The 19,364-nt window shown below is 60.1% G+C and overlaps 6 protein-coding genes across 6 annotated transcripts; 3 read left to right on the top strand and 3 right to left on the bottom strand.

Annotated features, from left to right (window-relative positions):
• Nucleotides 1–29: 29 nt before the first annotated feature.
• On the bottom strand, nt 30–1,180 carry CcaverHIS019_0408200 (uncharacterized protein; the record flags this gene model as incomplete). Its single annotated transcript, XM_060600697.1, has 3 exons — nt 30–514; nt 604–835; nt 899–1,180. 3 exons carry the CDS (start codon nt 1,178–1,180, stop codon nt 30–32), a joined length of 999 nt encoding a protein of 332 aa, XP_060457265.1.
• Nucleotides 1,181–2,373: 1,193 nt separating this feature from the next.
• On the bottom strand, nt 2,374–3,193 carry RPL28 (uncharacterized protein; the record flags this gene model as incomplete). Its single annotated transcript, XM_060600696.1, has 5 exons — nt 2,374–2,609; nt 2,788–2,863; nt 2,898–2,963; nt 3,096–3,121; nt 3,169–3,193. The coding sequence occupies 5 exons, from the start codon at nt 3,191–3,193 to the stop codon at nt 2,374–2,376; spliced, it is 429 nt and encodes a 142-aa protein (XP_060457264.1).
• A 422-nt stretch (nt 3,194–3,615) lies between these two features.
• Nucleotides 3,616–11,648, top strand: GCN1 (uncharacterized protein; the record flags this gene model as incomplete). The annotated part of the gene is made up of 6 exons (XM_060600695.1): nt 3,616–3,964; nt 3,997–4,207; nt 4,246–4,636; nt 4,669–4,737; nt 4,773–4,884; nt 4,924–11,648. 6 exons carry the CDS (start codon nt 3,616–3,618, stop codon nt 11,646–11,648), a joined length of 7,857 nt encoding a protein of 2,618 aa, XP_060457263.1.
• Nucleotides 11,649–12,031: 383 nt separating this feature from the next.
• Nucleotides 12,032–12,391, top strand: CcaverHIS019_0408170 (uncharacterized protein; the record flags this gene model as incomplete). Its single annotated transcript, XM_060600694.1, has 1 exon — nt 12,032–12,391. The coding sequence occupies one exon, from the start codon at nt 12,032–12,034 to the stop codon at nt 12,389–12,391; it is 360 nt and encodes a 119-aa protein (XP_060457262.1).
• An 824-nt stretch (nt 12,392–13,215) lies between these two features.
• On the top strand, nt 13,216–13,545 carry CcaverHIS019_0408160 (uncharacterized protein; the record flags this gene model as incomplete). The annotated part of the gene is made up of 2 exons (XM_060600693.1): nt 13,216–13,383; nt 13,411–13,545. 2 exons carry the CDS (start codon nt 13,216–13,218, stop codon nt 13,543–13,545), a joined length of 303 nt encoding a protein of 100 aa, XP_060457261.1.
• A 183-nt stretch (nt 13,546–13,728) lies between these two features.
• Nucleotides 13,729–15,837, bottom strand: GAD1 (uncharacterized protein; the record flags this gene model as incomplete). The annotated part of the gene is made up of 6 exons (XM_060600692.1): nt 13,729–14,002; nt 14,056–14,742; nt 14,783–15,108; nt 15,149–15,425; nt 15,459–15,570; nt 15,723–15,837. 6 exons carry the CDS (start codon nt 15,835–15,837, stop codon nt 13,729–13,731), a joined length of 1,791 nt encoding a protein of 596 aa, XP_060457260.1.
• Between the last annotated feature and the right edge of the window lie 3,527 nt (nt 15,838–19,364).

The raw sequence follows: 19,364 nt of genomic DNA, 5'->3' as shown, positions 1-19,364 counted from the left end.
AGTATAGCATGTATCACTATCGAGTATCACTATCGGCCGACACTAGCCATCATGCTAGGAGGGTACCGGTCTCCCTGTGGGGCATTATCGGCCACGAGCTCATCAATCTCCTTCTTCTCCTGGGCCGTAAAAGTAATCTTGTTAGCGGCAAAGTTGTCCTTTACGCGCTCGGCCTTGCGCGTACCAAAGATCGGAATGACCCCCTTCTCAGCCACCCACGCGAGGACGATCTGCGCCGCGGTGGCACCCTTCTTGGCACCGAGGGCGGCGAAGCGGTCGGCAATGGCGACGTTGTGCGCAATCGCCTCGTCGGTGTATTGCGGGAGGAAGCGGCGGAAGTCGTTCTCCTCCAAGTCGGCACGGGAACGGATCGTACCGGCCAACATGCCGCGGCCGAGGGGCGAGTAGCCGACGACTGTGACGCCAAGCTCGCGTGCCGCGGCCATGAGGCCGTTCTCTTCGGCACTCTGGTCGAACGGGCCGTACTCGATCTGGAGGACGTCGATGTGGGCGACTGGAGTGAGTTTAAGGTCGTTTCTCCCGCTTCGCCTCTAGGGCCCCTCCCGCCTCCCACCCAAACCTCGCTCGCTCGGTGCAACTCACTCTTGCACGCCTTACGCAGCGTGTCGGCATTACACTCGCTCAGGCCAATATACTTGACCTTGCCATCGTCCTTGAGCTTCTGGAGAGCCGGAATACTCTCCTCGAGCGGCGTGTCGGGATCCATGCGGTGGAGGTAATAGATGTCGGGGTACGAGCCGAGACGTTCCTTACTCTCCTCGATGAACTGGGCAATGTGGGCGGGCGAGTTGGTGATCTTGAACCGGGTGGTCGGCTGGGGTCAGCAGGTGTGAAGCGAGCCTCAGTCCGAGGTCTGTGTCTGTAGCCTGTAGCTCACATCGGGCTTGTAGATGTCGAAGGCGCACTTGCTCGCCAGGGTGATCTTCTCCCTAGCCCCAGGATTCTCCTTGAAAAACCGGCCGAGGAGGGTCTCGTTCTGTCCCGCGCCATAGAGAACCGCACTGTCCCAGAAAGTACAGCCGATATCGAGGGCCGTCTTGAGTGTCACAAGAGACTCGTTGTCATCCACTTCGCCGTAGACGAAAGGGGAGAGGGACATTGTCCCCAGGCCTGGGGTGGGAACGTCAAGGCCGGGAGCGAAGGTGATTGTCTTGCCCATGGTTGTGAAAATGGTTGAGGGAACTTGTAGAGTTGGGTTGGATTAGTGTTGGTTATGTACCGTCGTGGGAGGCAGCTGGGCCCACTCCGGCATCTGATAACCGTTGCCCGCCGGCCGTCGGTAACTTGTTGATGGCCGATCGTATGGCCGAGACGGCGGAGGATGCGAGTGGAGGTCGACGAGTCGTGGAATGGAGTGCAAGGTTCAGGCCGACGGCCATGCTTCTCAGTACGTCATGGGGTCGCTTAACATGCATGGCGACGGAGTACGTTGACATCGTCCGAGTGACGATGGGAATGTAGAGGAGTGAGAAAGCAAGTCCTCAGTCGCGTTCAGTGACCCAGTCTACCACTGTTCTGTCCCCGGGTCATGGCGAGCCCCACTGCTGTCTCCCGCTTGGGTAGCTGGGATGTATGGGTCGCAGTTGCAGAGAGCATCTGAAAGAATGTCGAGGCCAGACGTCGGGGTCTCGAAGTGTGAACAAGAGTGAACCCTGCTGCTGTGCGGCATGATCTATTCTCATACACAGCGTGGTTCAGATCTATTCGTGGACTGCGCTGGTCCAGGGTGAGCTTCGAAAGCGAGGGTCCAGGGTGACGAAATGTCATCGACACACCACAAATCGCCACAAATCCAGGATAGCACTGTTCATTAGATCAGATGAATCCCGCTGTGGCAGTTAAATGAAGAAAGTGCTTCTCAGCGTTGTTCACCGACTTTCAATTCTTGTTGCTCGGGTCTCTAACTTTGCACGGGCGCGCACGAGCAGATCGCCGAAGGGACGAGGCCGACTGTCGATCCACCGACCGAGGGTCGACGAGCTCCTTGTATATCCGATCCTAGTGTTGGACGATAGCAGACCTCTGAACTGTCATGTTCGCAACGTGAAAACTCGTCTTTATCTGCTCGCAGCTGCTCGCTTGACCTGCTCATGAACATTGTACACGACCGAGAACGCAGCTAAACACTGGGCGGCGACACGAACCTGCGCGTACTCCACTTCCCCAACAGTAGAGCTTGCTTCTGCTTGAACCACATACTGAGCTCATATGTCTCTCGACAGAAACTGAACGCTAAACGCTACCTCCTCGCCAGATCGCCAATCTACACCACACGCCACACTGGATTGTACACGGTTGCATATCCTATGCAGCCGATCCCCTCTAGCCGAAGTCCACCCGTCGTCACGCCATTTAGGCAATGAGCTTGACGACACCGCCGGCCTCCTTGATCTTCTCCTCAGCCTGCTTCGAGATGAAGCGGGTCTTGACGATGAAGGGGCGGTCGACCTTGCCCTTGCCGAGGAGCTTGAACGTGCCGAGCTGGACGAGGTCGATAACGGGGACGGTGCCAGCGGGGACGTCAGCCTGGGCCTCGGGAAGCGAGACAAGCTTGTCGACGTTCATGGTCGGGCAGTAGCCGTGGTTCTCTGCGCTGTTAGCAGCTGTACTGTGTGGTTCCGCTGCGGAGCGCTGACAGTGCCAGGGCGTGCTAAACTTTGCCGCTCTCTGCACCTGTCCCTAGCTCCCTTCACTCCTTCCCACCCGACCTCATCAACCTTTCCACTCCTTCCACTATCCTCTCGACGCCGCGATCGCGATACTCACTCAGGAGGTGGTAGTGGCGCATACCGACCTTGCCGAAGTAACCAGGGTGGAACTTGTCGAAGTTGGTACGGTGGTGCTGCCGTCAGTTCCTGTCAATCTCGTGCACATACGTGCTGACCACCGGCGAGACCACGACCACCGGGGTGCTTGCGGTGCTTGCCGACACGGCCGTGACCCTGTCAATTAGCATAATCCTCCCCAACACAGGCGCGGAGGTTCTCGAGTTCCCGACTTCATTCAAGTCGTGCGAGACTTCGCAGAAACAACTCCGCGCCACACAAGGCGCGAAACGCGCGACCAAGACGTACGGCAGAGACGTGCCCGCGGTGCTTCCCTGGATGTTAGCCGTGCGGTCGATGCTGTCGGTGGCGAGTAGCTCACTAGTCTTGGAGAAACGGGAAGGCATGGCTTTTGGTGTTGAGGGATGGGAAACAGACGTCGACGGCGACAACCAAATTCAGTGCTCCGACGCTGCCTCATTTTGCTTCCGGGCATGTATGATTTTGATGCCAACTGTCGGGATTATCTCTAATTCCGTCCACGTGTTTGATAATACGTGATATCCGAGTACATGTCATTAATTAGTGCCTGAAGTCGCGACTTCGACGTTTCGATCCAAGTCGGCATCTCGAAATCGACGAGCAACTCGGCCAGTGTCTGTTCCAAGACGCATCGTCTTCCCCTACTCCCCCCTCACATCTCCTCCATTCTCTCTAAAAGAGGGGTGAATACGCCTACTCCCCTCACCACCTTGCCCGCCCATTCTCTTCCCGATCCCTGCCCAACATTCCGCCCAACCCAATCAAGAAGCTGCAAGCCGAGCCCGAGATGGCCCCCGCAGACAAGGTCGGCTCGTGGCTCGACAAGGGCAAGAAGCCGTCCAAGAAGGAGGCGTACGACTCGGACTCGGACTCGGATTCGTCGGCCGTCACCGAGCCCGACGTCCCCGCCAAGAAGGCTGCCTCGTCGTCCAGCAGCTCCAGCAGTGACAATGACAGTGATAGCGACAGTGACAGCTCGAGCGATTCGGACAGCGACGAGGTTAACGCCAAGGAGGGCCGCGAGCGCAACATTGACTGGGATGCGGTGATGCCCAAGGTCCGGCCGGCGCTGCTGGACCGCAGCGCCAAGCGCCGCGACGCCTTCATCGCGCGCTACTTCTACGTCACTGACGAATGTAGGTTACCGTGATGGTATCGCTTACGCCAGTGCCTGTGCAGACTCAGGTGCCTGCGCTCTTGCAGGCGCTCCTGTCGTCGCTGGTCCTTATGCAGGATCTGCGCGCAGTTGAGGCGGACGTCGGTGTGCTTGCCGAGCTTGTTGTGCGTGACGAGAGGCAACAACAGGCGCAGAAGCTTGGCGACAAGCTCGTCAAGTGGTCGCGAGCGGAGGTCGACAAGGCTGTCGCTTCGCCCAAGTCGTAGGTTGCTGGCCTAGGTAGGATATAGCTGACACCAGATCGACCCCCACCTCGCTTCAGCCCCAGCTCATGCTCGTCCTCACCCTCATCGCAACGCTGCGCAAGTCTAGAGGCGACGTGTTTGCAACCTCGGCGCAGTGCGCGGACCTTTTTGTCGCCCTCGCGACCGTGCTCGATGCGATCAGCGAGCGCGCGGCGGGCATGAAGGGACGCCGCCCAGAACGCCTTCTGCGCAAGCTGAACGTGCGCGTCTGGCGCGTGCTTAGACCCATGCGCGCAGCGTTCCCCGATCTCATCAAGGTCCTCACCACGAAGGTGCCTGTTCCAGCGCGCGCTGCCGTGCTGCTGGGTCACATCGTCAGCGTTTCCCTTAGAGCCAAGCCAGCCAAGGGGCAGCCCGAGGGGCGCGCCGTCATCGAGGGCCAGAAGGTGAATCGCTCCCGGATCCGAGCTGACTCCAGGACGCCTTGCTCAACTACTACTCCGCGCACATCCTCTCCACCAAGACGGCCCTCCCTCCTCACGTGCCTGTGAGTGGCACTGCCACAACGTTGCTGATGTCCAGTTGGCGCTACGCGAGTTCCTCTCCAACTTTGTCACTGAGGCTGACCTCACTGGCAAGCTCATCCCAACGGCTGAGCGCATGATGCTGCGGTCCCCAGAGATTGCACTGACGCGTGAGTATAGCTCGCAGCGGTGCACGTAGCTGATCACAGTCACTGCCGACCTCCTCGACTGCTGTGAGATCGACATCTCGTCCATCATTCCTGCCAAACTCATCCCTTCCACTATCTCGGCGTCCAAGTCGTCGAACGCCGAGACGCGTGCCAAGGCAGTCGTGCTCCTCAAGGCGGTCGTGAAGCGGACGTCTAAGCCCGAGTCGCTGTCCAAGCTCGCGGCTGAGCTGCTTGCCCTCCCCAAGGCAGGCAAGTCGGCGAGTGCTGAGCAGCGCGTCGCGCTCTACAACATGGTGGCGGCGATTCCTTCGGCCGCGTCCTCTGTTGTGGTGGACACCGTTCCAACACTTGTCGCCAAGGAGGCTAACGAGCACGCGCTCAACGCTATGGCCGTGGCGCTTGGCGCCCATCTCTCCACTGCGCTCACGTCGGACAAGGCTGTCGCCCCCGCTGCGGCAACTGCGCTGATCAAGGAGCTCGCGTCGACGAAGCTGTCAGCCAGGAGAGCGCTCTCTAGTGCTGTCGGCTCCGCAGTGTGGTCCGTCCACGCGGACGACAAGTTCTCGTCAGAGGGCCAGAAGATCCTCGGTTCGCTGGTCCCCGCACTCGAGGGTAACCTGAAGACAGCCAGCGGGTGCGCGCCCGCCAACGCAGCCGGCTTCCTCGAGGGTTACGTCGCTGTCGCGCTTGGCCTCGGGCCTCTCAAGGCACTCCCGGTCGCTGCCAAGCTGATCGATGGGCCAGCTATGCAGGGCGTCCTCACCCTTACCCCGAAGCCCTCCTTCATCCTCAACGACAAGGCTTACACCAAGCTCTCGACTCTCCAGGACGACCTCTGGTTCCTGCGGGCGCTCCAGGTTCTCGTTCTCCGTGGCGAAGGCCTGGCTGAAGAGGACGTTCGCGTCGCTCTCGGCCTCGGCCTGATTCACCTCGCGTTCGACTCGAAGCACCCCACTGTCCGCCGCGACACCCTCACCACGGTCACTGCTCTCGCCAAGGAGCAGCCGCTGCTCACCGCAAAGATCGTGCGCGAGTCCCTCACTGCGTGGCTCCGCTTGCGCGACCTGGCCCGTGCTGCTGCTCTCAAGAAGCGTGCCCCGGGAGAGGACGCAGAGGTGTTCCCGTCGCGTTCTCGCCAGATCGGCGCGCTCCTAGACGCGTCCGTTGTCAAGTCTGACAAGGCCGACAAGGCAATGCTTGAGGACATCGCCGCCGATCTCGTCGTGCTCGCCCACCACCCTGAGATTGGAGAGGCCTCGACCGTCTCGTGGATCTCGCTTGTGCAGTCGCATGGCCTCGACCCCGCGACGCTTGTCCAGCTCAAGCATGGGCACATCCTCAACCTCCTCTGGGAGGCGGCCGCTGCGCCACCCAAGGACCCCCGCTTCGCAGAGGCCGCTTACCGTGCGATCGCGACGCTCGCCTTCATCGACCCAGTCGAGTTTGTTGCTGACGTCGTTGAGAAGGCGCGCGGGGACCTTGACCCTCAGAACCTCGACTTCATCGGCCTCGAGGAGCGCGGCATCTGGGCAACCCCCGAGGACAAGCTCTTCGTTGACGTCCTCTCGACCAAGAAGGACGAGGTCGAAAACAAGAACCGCAAGAACTACGACATTGAGAAGTGGGAGCAAGAGGTGCGCGAGCAGCTCGCGAAGAAGCAGGCGACCAAGATCGCCACCAACCTCTCCAAGCAGGACAAGGCGCTGGTGGCTGCGCAGCTGCGCAAGGAGAAGGCCGTGCGCGAGCAGATCGCCACCACACAGGCCCGCCTGCGCCGCGGCCTTGAGCTCGTGGCTGCCCTCACCGACTCGCCCGTCTCGGCTGTCGAGGCCAAGGTCGGCACCATCGCCGACCTGCTTCTCAGCAGTGTGTTTGGCCCGGGCGCGTTCCTCGTGGATGGCCGCGCCTTCGACGTCTTCATCAAGCTGTCGACCCTCTCGGCTCCCCGTATTGGCGAGTACCGTCGCATGGTCGCCGCTGTGCTGCTCCGCGCGTTCGGTGCGCCGTTCGTCCCCGACGACTACCAGGAGGAGGGGGTCGGTGAGCAGGTCACCCGTGTGCTCCACCAAATCAACTTCGCCGCATCGAAGATTCCGCTCGACAGCACGACGTATGCTCTTGTGAGCATGCTCATGTCGCGCGTTGTCGCCCTCGGGGGAGTCGGCTGCGAGTCGTCCCATAGTGAGCAGGCGCAGGAGCAGCTCACTCTGGTCGTCGGCATCATCGGCTCATGCGTCGGCGAGTTTCATGACTCACGGTACCCCCGCCTCCACACGATCAAGGACCTCATCCAGATCATCGGCACCTACACGCGCCTTGCAAAGGATGCCTCGGCGGTCTTGGCTGACCTCGGCGCTGCGATCCAGGATGTCGCAACGCCTAGTGAGATTGCAGCCCTTATCAGCGGCACGCTTTCTCCCGACTCGGGTGTGCGCAACTCGGTGCTGCAGGCTCTCCAGCCCGTCGACCTCACCGACTTGAACTACTCGGAGGAGCTCTTCATCTCGACACACGACTCGGACGAGACCAACGCCGGTCTTGCTGATAATGTCTGGGAGGAGAACGGCTTTGACGTCCCCGAGACGTACCTCGACTCGTTGCTGAAGTATCTCGCGCACTCCAGTGGCGCCGTCCGCACCGGTGCGTCGGCTGCCCTCGCCGACGCCGTGCAGCAGTACCCGTCCCAGATCGACGCCACCCTCGCCGGTCTCCAGGACCTGTACGTCGAGAAGGCCAAGCTCCTTGAACCCGAGTACGACCGCTTCGGGATGATCATCCCGGAGACCGTCAACCGCCCTGACCCCTGGGAGGCACGCGTGGCCATTGCCTCGACGCTCGAGAAGGTTGCGGCTATGGTTCCCGACTCGCAGGTCACCCCCGTGCTCAAGTTCCTGATCAAGAAGGAGGCCCTCGGTGACCGTCACGAGGAGGTGCGCCGCAACATGCTGAACGCCGCCACTGCGCTTGTCGACATCCACGGTGGCAAGGACGTCGCCGGCCTCATGGCCATGTTCGATAAGGAGCTCGCGAAGAGCTCAAAGTCGCAGGCGTCCGACTATATCAAGGAGGCTGTTGTTATTCTTTTCGGTCGACTCGCCGGCCACCTTGACGCCTCGGACGAGCGCATTCCCAAGGCCGTTGACCGTCTCGTCGAGGCGCTGAACACTCCTTCTGAGCTCGTCCAGTCCGCCGTCGCCGACTGTCTCCCCGCTCTCGTGCAGGGCATGTCGTCGGAGGAGACCGAGTACCTTGTCGACCGCTTGTTCTCGACCCTCACCACTGGCGCCAAGTACGCCCACCGTCGCGGTGCTGCTTACGGTATCGCGGGTGTTGTTAAGGGTCGTGGCCTCCGCTCGCTCAAGGAGTACGACCTCATGGACAAGCTCACTGAGGCCGCTGAGGACAAGGACGTGTTCGAGACCCGCGAGGGCGCGCTCCTCGCCTTTGAGACGCTCTCCGCCACGCTCGGCCGCGTCTTCGAGCCGTACATTGTCCAGATCATCCCCCAGATGCTCGCGCTCTTCGGCGATACCAACAAGTACGTGCGTGAGGCGACACAATACGCCGCAAAGGTCATCATGTCGCGCATCTCGGGCCACTGCGTCAAGCTCATTCTGCCCACCCTCCTCGAGGGTCTCGAGGAGAAGCAGTGGCGCACCAAGAAGGGCTCGATCGAGCTGCTTGGATCCATGGCCTTCTGTGCTCCCCGCCAGCTGTCGGTCTCGCTCCCTACCATCATCCCTCATCTCACTGGCGTTATCAACGACTCGCACGCCCAGGTCAAGTCGGCCGCCAACTCTGCACTCAATGGCTTCGGCGAGGTCCTCCAGAACCCCGAGATCAAGGCTATCCAGAAGAAGCTCATGAACGCCCTCGCCGACCCAACGGGGAAGACGAACAGCGCGCTCGGGTACCTGCTCAAGACGACGTTCGAGCACTACCTTGACGCGCCGTCGCTCGCGCTCGTCATGCCTATTATCGATCGTGGTCTCAAGCAGCGCAGCTCCGAGACCAAGCGCAAGTCGGTCCAGATCGTCGGCAACATGGCCTCGCTCACCGAGGTCCGCGACTTTGTTCCCTACCTCGCCGAGCTCATGCCGCTCGTCCACGACGTCCTTGTCGACCCCGTGCCGGAAGCACGTGCCACCGCGGCCAAGTCGCTCGGAACACTTGTCGAGCGTCTCGGCGAGACCAACTTCCCGGACCTCGTGGACCGGCTCCTTGGCATGCTCCGCACCGACTCGAGCGGTGTCGACCGCCAGGGCGCCGCTCAGGGCCTCTCCGAGGTCCTCTCCGGCCTCGGTATGGACCGCCTCGAGGCTCTCCTGCCCGAGATCATCGCGAGCACCGCCAGCCCGCGCGCACACGTGCGTGAGGGCTTCATCTCGTTGTTAATCTACCTCCCCGCGACGTTTGGCCATCGCTTCTCACCCCACCTTGGCCGCGTCATCCAGCCGATCCTCAACGGTCTCGCAGACGATTCCGAGTACGTGCGAGAGGCGTCGATGCGCGCCGGTAAGATGATCATCTCGAACTACTCGAACAAGGCCGTTGAGCTTCTGCTCCCCGAGCTCGAGAAGGGCATGCTCGACAGCTCGTGGCGTATCCGCCAATCGTCCATCTCGCTCACCGGCGAGCTGCTCTACCGCGTCACCGGTATCAGCGGCAAGGTCGAGCTCGAGGAGGACGAGACGGCTGCGCGTACCGCCGACCAGACGCGCACGGCGCTCACCGAGGCCCTTGGCCAGGAGCGCCGCGACCGAGTCCTCGCTACACTCTACATTGTGCGCCAGGACACCGTCAGCAGCGTCCGCCAGTCGTCGATCCACATCTGGAAGGCGCTTGTGCACAACACGCCGCGCACCACCCGCGAGATCCTGCCCGTGCTCATGCAGCTCCTCGTCTCCCTCCTCGGCTCGGAGACCGTCGAGCAGCAGGAGACAGCGTCGCGCACCATCGGCGAACTGTGTCGCAAGAACGGCGAGCGCATCGTTGGCGAGATTGTGCCGATTCTCAAGAAGGCGATCGCGTCACCCGACCTGCGTACCAAGGAGGGCGCATGTCTCGCGTTCTCCGACGTCATGACGTCGGCCTCCAAGGACGCCATCGAGGCGCACGAGGAGGTCATCATCGCGGCTGTCCGCGACGCTCTCGTCGACCCGTCGCCGGACGTTCGTGCCGCTGCTGCGCGCACGTTCGACACCATGCAGCACTTCATGGGCGCCAAGGCCATCGACCAGACCATTCCCACGCTGCTCGAGGCCATGCGCAACCCCGGCGAGAGCTCAGAGACGGCGCTACAGGCTCTGCAGGAGGTCATGAGCGTGCGCGCCAACAGCGTGTTCCCCGTGCTCCTGCCAACCCTCACCGCGCAGCCCATTTCGGCGTTCAACGCTCGCGCTATCAGCGCCCTTGTGCGCGTGGCCGGCACCGCGCTCAACCGCCGCATCGACTCGCTTCTCGGCTCGCTTGTCAAGTCACTCGAGGCGAACCCAGAGGAGGACGTCCGCGAGGAGCTCAACGAGGCGGTCGAGTCACTCGTCGGGTCGGTCACCGACCCCGACGGCGTGCACCTCCTCGAGATGCTGCTCATCGGCTGGGCCAAGGACGCCAACCCTGTGCGCCGCGCCACGGCGTGCAACATCTTTGGAACCATGTGCCAGGTCAACGATGCGGACACGGAGGAGTACCGCGTCGACTGGGTGCGGATACTTGTGTCACTGTTCGATGACCCTGTCGAGGAGGTCGTCACTGCGGCCTGGGAGGCGCTCGAGCACTTTGTCAAGACGGTCGACAAGAGCGAGCTCGAGGACCTTGTCGTGCCCCTCCGCCGCGCGATCGAGGGCACTGGCGCACCTGGGCGCACCGTGCCGGGCTTCTCGCGTCCTAAGGGCGCGCAGTCGATTGTGCCGATTCTCCTGGCGGGTGTGCTCAGCGGCACGCAGGAGCAGCGCGAGCAGGCCGCTCTGGGTGTTGGAGACCTTGTACAGCGGACCACCGAGGCGGCGATCAAGCCGTACATCATCCAGCTCACTGGTCCCCTCATTCGTGTCATCTCAGGCCAGTCGATCGCGCCTCAGATCAAGAGTGCCATCCTCCAGGCTCTCACGATCCTGCTCGAGGAGGTGCCTCAGCTCGTGCGCCCCTTCCACCCGCAGCTCACGCGCACGTTTGTCAAGTCGGCATCCGACTCGGTGTCGTTGGTGGTGCGCAACCGCGCTGCTACGGGTCTCGGGGAGTTGATGAAGCACCAGCCGCGTGTGGACCCGCTGATCACCGAGCTGATCGGGGGTGTCCGAAGTGCCGAGAAGGACATTGCGCCCTCTGTGATGTTGGCCCTAGCTGCCGTGTGCTCGAGCGCAGGCAAGAACATCGGAGCGGCGGCCAAGGGCTCGATCATCGAGGTTGTCGAGGAGGCGTTTGCAGACTCGCCGAGCGACGCGTACAACAAGGCCGTCGGGTCTGTCATCGCCGGCCTGGCACTGCACGACGTGGAGACTATCCGCCCTGTCGTCGACGCGTTCCTCGCTGCCCCGACACCACCTACACCACTGATGAGCATCGCGATCCTGGCCGTGCTTGAGCGCACGCCTGACGCGTTCCTCGAGCTAGGTGGCGAGGTGCCCGAGGACATTGTGCGCAAGATCAATGCCAGCGTGGGTGGGGATGGGCCGATTGCACGACCGGCGCGCGAGGCGCGCGACATCATCCGTGGGAACGACAGGTGGATGGGCGAACCGGAGGTCGCCGCGCTGATCAAGTAGACATAGTGTTGTAGATTGCATGCGAGGGGTTTAGATTGCCAGGGGAAGGAGCAGCCGGACAAGGAAACGTTTGAAGACAAGTACGGCTCAACTCTTACTGTGGCAGTCCAAGGACAATCGCTGTCATTTTTTACTGATGCCGTCTACCGCACCCATTGGACTGGCATCATGCATTCATCAGTGGCGAGTGTCAACTTGCCCATCACCCTCACGCTCTTGTTCTCATAACAGCGAGACCATCACTACAGTACCACGCGCCGCGGACAACTGCGCATCACCCCGTGTGACACTTAACCCCGTCTTCCTCGCCTGATGCCTGTCACCCCCTCATCAACCATCGCTGACCGTGAGGAACTCTGCGCATCTCTGACCCCAGTCCCACAATGGACGAGACCCATCCCCGCCCCGTCCCGCTCACCGAGGCCCTCGTCCTCGCCTCCCTCGAAGTGGTCCGCACCGCCCGCCGCGCCGCCACCACCGAGGGCCACCGCGCGACCGCGCTCCACGCCGCCGCCCTCTCCGCTTTTAACCCCACCACCATCGCATCGGGCGCGGCCGGCGCCGTCGACGCAGCGGTGGAGAGCTTCAAGGCCCGCTGTGCCGCCACGCTCGCCGAATGCGGCGCCCTCAACAAGGAGAACATTGCGCTCCGCGCCGTCGTCGACATCCTCCTCGCTGGCGATGTTAGTGACGAGGCCAAGACGGCATTTGAGGCTTACCTCGCCCCGGGCGGGCGCATGTAGATGTTGATGGCAATATATTTAGTTAATGGGGGTTTTTAATGGGTTTTTGGGGACGCTTGGTGGATAATTTGGCGTGTCATCGCTTGGATGTCAGTGGCAATGACATGAGCATGTTGTTCAATGACGCCAAGCCGGTGAGCCTGTTTGCGGCGTCATGCAGCGCCGTTGTGCGTGGATCGGTGGGCCCTCAATCGCGCCGTAGCTCGCGCCTCTGCGTCTTCTTCATACATGTGTAGCAGAAACGACCCATGACACCCCATCATCCATCATCGACGCCTGTCGCTCGCATACATTCACTTCGTTCACGGACACACTGGGGGGAATGGTAGAGTCCAGAAGCATAGCAGGCTGAGCGGAGGGCTTGTCCGAAGGCTCGGAGGGTCCGGAGCGTGGTATGGTTTCGGACTGATGTGCCATTGCACTCGCAATCACGACACCACTGGAACACGATACTTAAGGGGGACACTGCCACACCATACTGAAGGGGGACACTACCACACCAGGGGTCTCGGTTTCCCCCATCATGGAAAGGACACGATCAAGCAGTCCATCGGAAGGGACAAGATGGCGACAAGTACTCACTAGATCATCACTTTAGCACTCGCCATGGCCTACGCGACTGGAGTGCCACCATCACTGCCACACATGCCTGCCCTCCCCATCACCTCGCACCTCGCCGACGGGATGGGGTTGACCCACATCACAATGCCGGACATGAAAGGGGGCCTGACGCGACCTCACAACCCCATCCGCCCTCAGCTCTACCCTCGGTACTCGGTGAATACCGTCTCGGCGTCGCTCACCTCCACTACTTTAATTCCACCATGGCCACGAACACGGACGAGAACACGGTCCTGGCTGCCATCCAAGCCGCCCGTAACGCCAAGCAGGCTCTGAGCGAGATCGACGATGAGCTGACAATGCATTACGACCTCGCTAGCCTATCTCCCCGGCGCCACGCCGCCGCGGCGACGGAGTATACCGCGTGGGAGGTCGAGCATGAAATCGACGCTTAAGAGGCCCGGCCTGCGGCGCGTAAGGCCATGTTTGCAGCTCTCCTCGTCGTCATTCAGCTTCTGCTCACTGGGGTCGACGTCTCGACTATGACGCGAGCGGTGATCCGCGCATACATTGCCGAGTGCAAGAACGAGTGAACCGACGTTGGCGTTGACGTAAGCGGGCGGTGGCTGGCGAGTTCCGTTCTCAGACGATATATCTGTAGTTGTCTTTCAGCTCCAATATGGCTCTGTATCAGTACTTGCAACATCAGCTCCGGATCACACACGAGTCTGCATTTCCACACTCTACATACATGGATTCCTTGCTTTGCAGTTCCATTAGCAGGGATATCCAGCCTTCTTGCCTTTGCCCTTGTCACCCTGGCCTGTCTGGGTGTTACTGTCAAAGTTGGCTTTGCCCGGCGCCGATCTAATCGCTTTGTCAATGTGGTCCATCGCGGCCATGCTGGGACTTGGGCCGGCGTCAGCCAGAAGCATCTCGGTGACGACGACAATGTCGTGGACGAGCTTGCTCAGGAGGTTGCCTGAGAAGGACTCTCGGATGACGACGCGTAGGACCTCGACCGTATCCACGGCCGGCGGGAGGCAATAGCTGGCATAAGCATCGCCGTTTACCAAGTGGCCCCAACTCTTGCAGCCACTCACTTGGGCACAATCCACCCGATGGCCCGCAGCTGCGACTGGACCCAAGCCTGCTTGAGATGGGGGTACTTCTGCTTGATGTCATCCGTGAAGCGGAATGCCACTACCGGAAGGCCGGCGTGGTAGTACTCTGGCTTGTCGTCGTCAATCTTGAGGTCATGTTTGACCTTGCCCAGCGTTGTGTCCACATTGACTGGCTTGTGGATGTTGGACAGGCAGACAAAGTATCCTGAACCCTCGAGAGCGCGACTAAGAATGCGGGCCTTGACAAGGTCTGCTGCGACGACTCGCTTGTATCCCTCCATGCCGAGGTTGATAAAGTTGAACATCTGGCCGAGAATCGGGTGCGCCGGTCGTGAAAAGTTGAGGTTGAACGAGTAGTCGGTCTCGCCGAGGTAGTGCAGCTCGAACACCATATTCTTTGGGAGGAGATCGGGCAAGCGCCACACGATCCAGCCGACGCCAACCAGTGACGCGCCGTACTTGTGCCCACTGGCATTGATGCTGCATACACGCGGCAGACGGAAGTCCCACTCGAGCTTGGGGAAGGCGAACGGCGCAACAAAGCCGCCTGAGGCCGCATCGACGTGGATGGGCACGTGGTGGCCTGTCTTGGCCTCATACTCGTCCAGCAGGTCCGACATACCCTTGACGTTCTCGAATTCACCTGTGTAAGTCGAGCCCAGGATCCTTGCATCAGCGAGATCCAACGGCGGCAACGAAGACTTACACAAAGACCCCGATCGTGTTCTCATCGACGTATTTCATTGCCACCTTGGGGTCCATGACGTAGTGGCTCTCTGCCGTCACTGGCACAAGGCGGGTTTCGACTTCAAAGTAGGATGCAAACTTCTCCAGTGCGACCTGGGCCTCGGCGCCCATGACAATGTTGGGACCCGGCTTGTGGATGTCCTTGCCAGCTGCTTTCATCTTGGCCTGCCAGTGGCGCTTCATCGCGAGGCCACCAAGCATAATCGCCTCGGACGAGCCGGTGCATGCCGTGCCCCTGATCTTGCTCTTGCCCTTGGGCGCGTTCCAAAGACCTCCGATCATTTCCTGGTGTTATCTCAGCTGGGAGGGCATATGCAGTACCCACAATGCAACGGTCGTGGATCTCGGTCGAAGCCGGATACTCATCCTGGTCCGACAGGTTCTTGGAGAGGTTCTCGTGCATGAGCCTCTTGCACTCGTCGGGCACCCAGGTGTGTACAAACGACGCGAGGTTCATGTTCGGGTTACCGTCGAGCTCAAGCTCGTCGTGCAGAAGCTGGTACGCGACCTTGGCCTCGATACCTTTTTGGGGGAGGCCGCTACGCGGCATCGTCACGTCAATGTCGTAGCGAGACGCGTACGGAACGTCATACTCGGCCCAGCTGCTGTTAGTTTGACGAACTGTCCCCGCTCACGAATCCTCCCCATAGTCGAGGTTGTTCGCGTCCCGAGAGTCCTTGATGACCTGGCCGATGTCAACCTTTGTGTGCACATGGGGTTCTGTCATAGTGAGTGTAGAGGAGCAGCCTGAGATGGTTTCAGCAGACTATATAGGGCAGAGGGTGCGGTTGATGAGAGTAGAGCGGCTGCGGGGGGCTGCGAGACTTTCGGCACCTCGGTGAAAGAGGTGCAGGCACAAAGCTCCCACGCCCGCGACTCCCATGCGGCCAGATACAGACCTGCCGTAACGTGCGTAGCGTGCGTAGCCGATGGTTCGAATGTCTCTAGAATGACAGTGAATGTGAGTTGTGCGGTTATGGGAAGATATTTTGATACTTGTAGCAGTGACATCATGGCGCGTCATAATGTGAGCTGCTATAATTAGTGGCGGAAGTGGCTTTGGCGCACAATGACCGCCACTCAGTTACGCTGGGAAGGTCCCTGTATTGGGCGCTGCGAGAATGAAAGCATGAGAAAGAGCTAGCTGGGTAGACAAGCTCGGTAGAGAGCGATGCAGCACCCTGACTACCCCTCTAAAACATTCCTCTTCCTTCGCGCTACAAACCACAAATCCTGCAGGTCGTCTTCATCCCTGTCTTCCTACAAGCATTACTACACCGTCTCCCCAGCGTTGGAAGAGACAGTTGACATATATTTGTTCTGGAGAGGATAGTGACGTAAAAAGGTTGGCTGAGGAACTGAATCCTCTGTTGACGAGAGTGGGATTCGAACCCACGTCCGAAGACTGCGGATATTCAAGAGAATACCTTAACACAGCGCCTTAGACCGCTCGGCCATCTCGCCGATGGGAAGCCGAAAGGTGTCTGCCTACACATCAAGATTCCAGATCACGTGACCTTGTATGTGTCAACCAATTCCACCAAGTTGAGTGCACCACCATGTGAGTCCTCTGAGGCGGCTATTGCACTCCGAGGATATTCAGATCCATTGGTCCTCTAATGATGTGAACCTGTGGTGTGGCATGGACCGTGGCATCTTACCCTCCCCGCGGCTGAGGTTCAAGCGCCAAGCTGTGTGGTGCTGTGGGAGCGTGGGTGCGTCCATTCACCAGAGATTGCATGCTGTTGTTCTTAAGGTTGCGTCCATACAGGGCCGACGACACTTGTCACTCTACTCATCAGACTTTTGAAACATCAATCAACTTCAACAGAATGGGCGATCCCGGAGGGAATAGAGCGAGTCGCACTTTGGAAACTCTGACACCAGCCGAAGCTGAGGATCTGGTTGCCAGGCATGCCACCCCAGTCCCCCAGTGAAACGGGACACTTGGTGCACTCCTCTACCAGTACGCATGAAAGAGAGCAGTGTGAGCGACCTTGTGGAAAGATACTGACGATAGTACGGTCGGCGTGCGGACATTCCGTCGGTGGCCACTCAGCAACCAGCCACCAGGCTCAGCATGGGCACGAGGGTAACTTGACGAGCACAAGTGACGACCATGTTGCAGGATTATCGACTCTACGTGGCCCTACCAGACCTCCTTCACACATCCCAGCTGAGCGTTGGGTGGAATCCAACCATGGTGCTGGCGACCCTCAAGTGACTCTTTCAACGTCATCCCCGGCAGTTCCCAGTGGCAGTGCACTCATGCGGAGTACGTTCTCCGCACCGTGCTCATCGATTAACGCCAGGAAATCCCCCGCCTCTTCCTCCAGGTGCAATGAGTCCGGCTCGCCCCTCCTTTCTTCCTTTCTCTGACCACCCACATTCCCCATCCGAGGAGGGTCAGAACCGTGCACGAGACGCCACTCACCGACATTCCGCGCTCAGCTCACTTTCACTCTCGCATCCCACGACCGGCACAGCACAGGCACTAAAACACTCGTCGGTGGATTTCGGGCAGGTCAGTACCCCAATAACTCCGTGGGAAGTCCCACTACCCCAGACAACGACTGGAAGCAACCGCGTCCGCCGAGTAGCGCGTACGATCAGCGTCTGGCTGCGGCGACCGCGCATTGCACCTCCTATCAGGAGTGATTCTATGAGAACGGCAGAGGGCGAGGATTCCCCTCGTCTAGGTACCTCGGTTGAGGACGTGCACGGGTTTGGGGCAGGGTGATAGGCAGAAGGGGTCTGAAGGCTTCATGAAGGTTGATTAGCAATGAATGAATAGGCATAAGGTTAAGCCCCCGATGATTTTGCTGATAGCGCCACACGTCTCGCCACATCCATTTGAAAGTACCAGTTGTCGATATCAACAGGACAGGTTTGCATCCATTAACCATATCTTCCCATCCCAGTCGCACTCCCGCACGAAGTGTGCTCGCCCTTCTCAATTCTAACCCCTGGAACAACGTAGTGTGTCCGAGCGGGCATGGTGAAGTGACGAACTAAGGGGAGAGGGGTTCCACTACCCCCGTTTTCACTCTCTTTCTCACGCCTCCGATCTACCTTGCATTCAGAATTTCGTCATTGATAACTCTTTGGCGGAATTGGCGGTTACTTGGAGTCGAAGGCACCCTGGTGTATTGTTCCATCGAAAACCTACAGTAGGATTGACAGAGGTCCGAACTGGAGACTTGAATATCCTGTTCAAATCTTGTAACACTCGCACTTAGCTATGGTGGCCGCACTGAACTCATTTTCGTTTCACCCCCCCAAGCAGTCTTCGGCACGGGCGGAGCGAGCAGGCACCTACGCAGCCGTCCATGTGCCAAGTTTTGTTCGCATCCGTTCCTCGCGCTGTGTGCTCGCACCAAGCCTCGGCTGGGTGCGATGATGCATCCAAAAGTGACGACGGCATCCAAAAGCAGGCGCGTTCCAGCGTAGCTCGTGACACTTACTACTCATCGTTCAGCATCAAACAGTTGGATGTGCAAGTCCGATACAATGCCAGAGCCCATCGGTGGGGCTCTCTTCAATGGCGCTGACTCCAGCTTCCCTCCGCAACCGTCTCGTGTCCCTTCCTCCCCCTCCTTCGGTTTCGCTCCCACCCCTTCCCTCAGTAAAACCGAAGCCAAAAACGCTCCGACGTTCTCCGCCAGCCCCGATTGTCCCCCCTCCGCATGACAGGAATCTTGAGAGTATTCAACTCTCTCCGCGCCCACTTCCCACCGTTGTCCATGGTGACGTCTACATCAATCTCCTCGGCCACGAGGCAATCCTGGTCGTTGGTGATGGGGAGGGGTTCCTAAGCCCACCCGAGAACTACTTCCCCACCCTCCAATGCCGGATCACCGTGTACGGCGGGAGGGTTGTGGCGCTTGCCAGTGAGGCGCCCAAGACGCCCGCTCCAATGGAGGCCGCACGCCCCGAACGCTGGGAGGATCCGGTGTCTGCCTTACATCTGGTGCGTACTCTCTGCCCCCTGGCGCTGATGGGAGACATCGGGAGTGATAGCCACGCCTCGGTGTGCGGGGACGCGCTCGGCTGTCACGCCTCCGCATACTGCTGGGACGAACTGGGACTGGCTCCAGACCGATCCTGCACAGCACATCTACCGGCGCAAGATGCACTCTCCCAAGATTCCTACTCGTAGAGCTGCCACACCTGTCCCAGTACCTCGCTCCTACCCCAACCTGCAGGCGAGCGAAGTGGGGTCACCAGAGAGAACGTCAATCGACTTCACTCCCGACATGTTCATTCCGTCACGTCCGGCCCCGCTCCCCCCAACGAGGACGCGGTTACCCTCGACGGCAGCTTCTCTCGGTTGGAGAAGTGCTACAGCCTCTCCTGTGACCGCTCAAGCCCATGATAGAACGGCATCCCCTACTGTTCCTCCGCCAGGCATCTCCAACACGCTCAGGGCGCTTGCCGGGGCCGCCCACGTCGCCCTCGCACCGGTCATGGGCCCTAACGGCTCCTCTGCAGCTGGTCTACGCCCAAGCCAATCGCTGCACAGTCTCTCCAACAGGATCGCC

The sequence above is a fragment of the Cutaneotrichosporon cavernicola genome (genome assembly GCF_030864355.1).
Source record: "Cutaneotrichosporon cavernicola HIS019 DNA, chromosome: 4".
NCBI classification, from domain to species: domain Eukaryota; kingdom Fungi; phylum Basidiomycota; class Tremellomycetes; order Trichosporonales; family Trichosporonaceae; genus Cutaneotrichosporon; species Cutaneotrichosporon cavernicola.
This window is presented reverse-complemented; position numbering and strand designations above follow the sequence as displayed.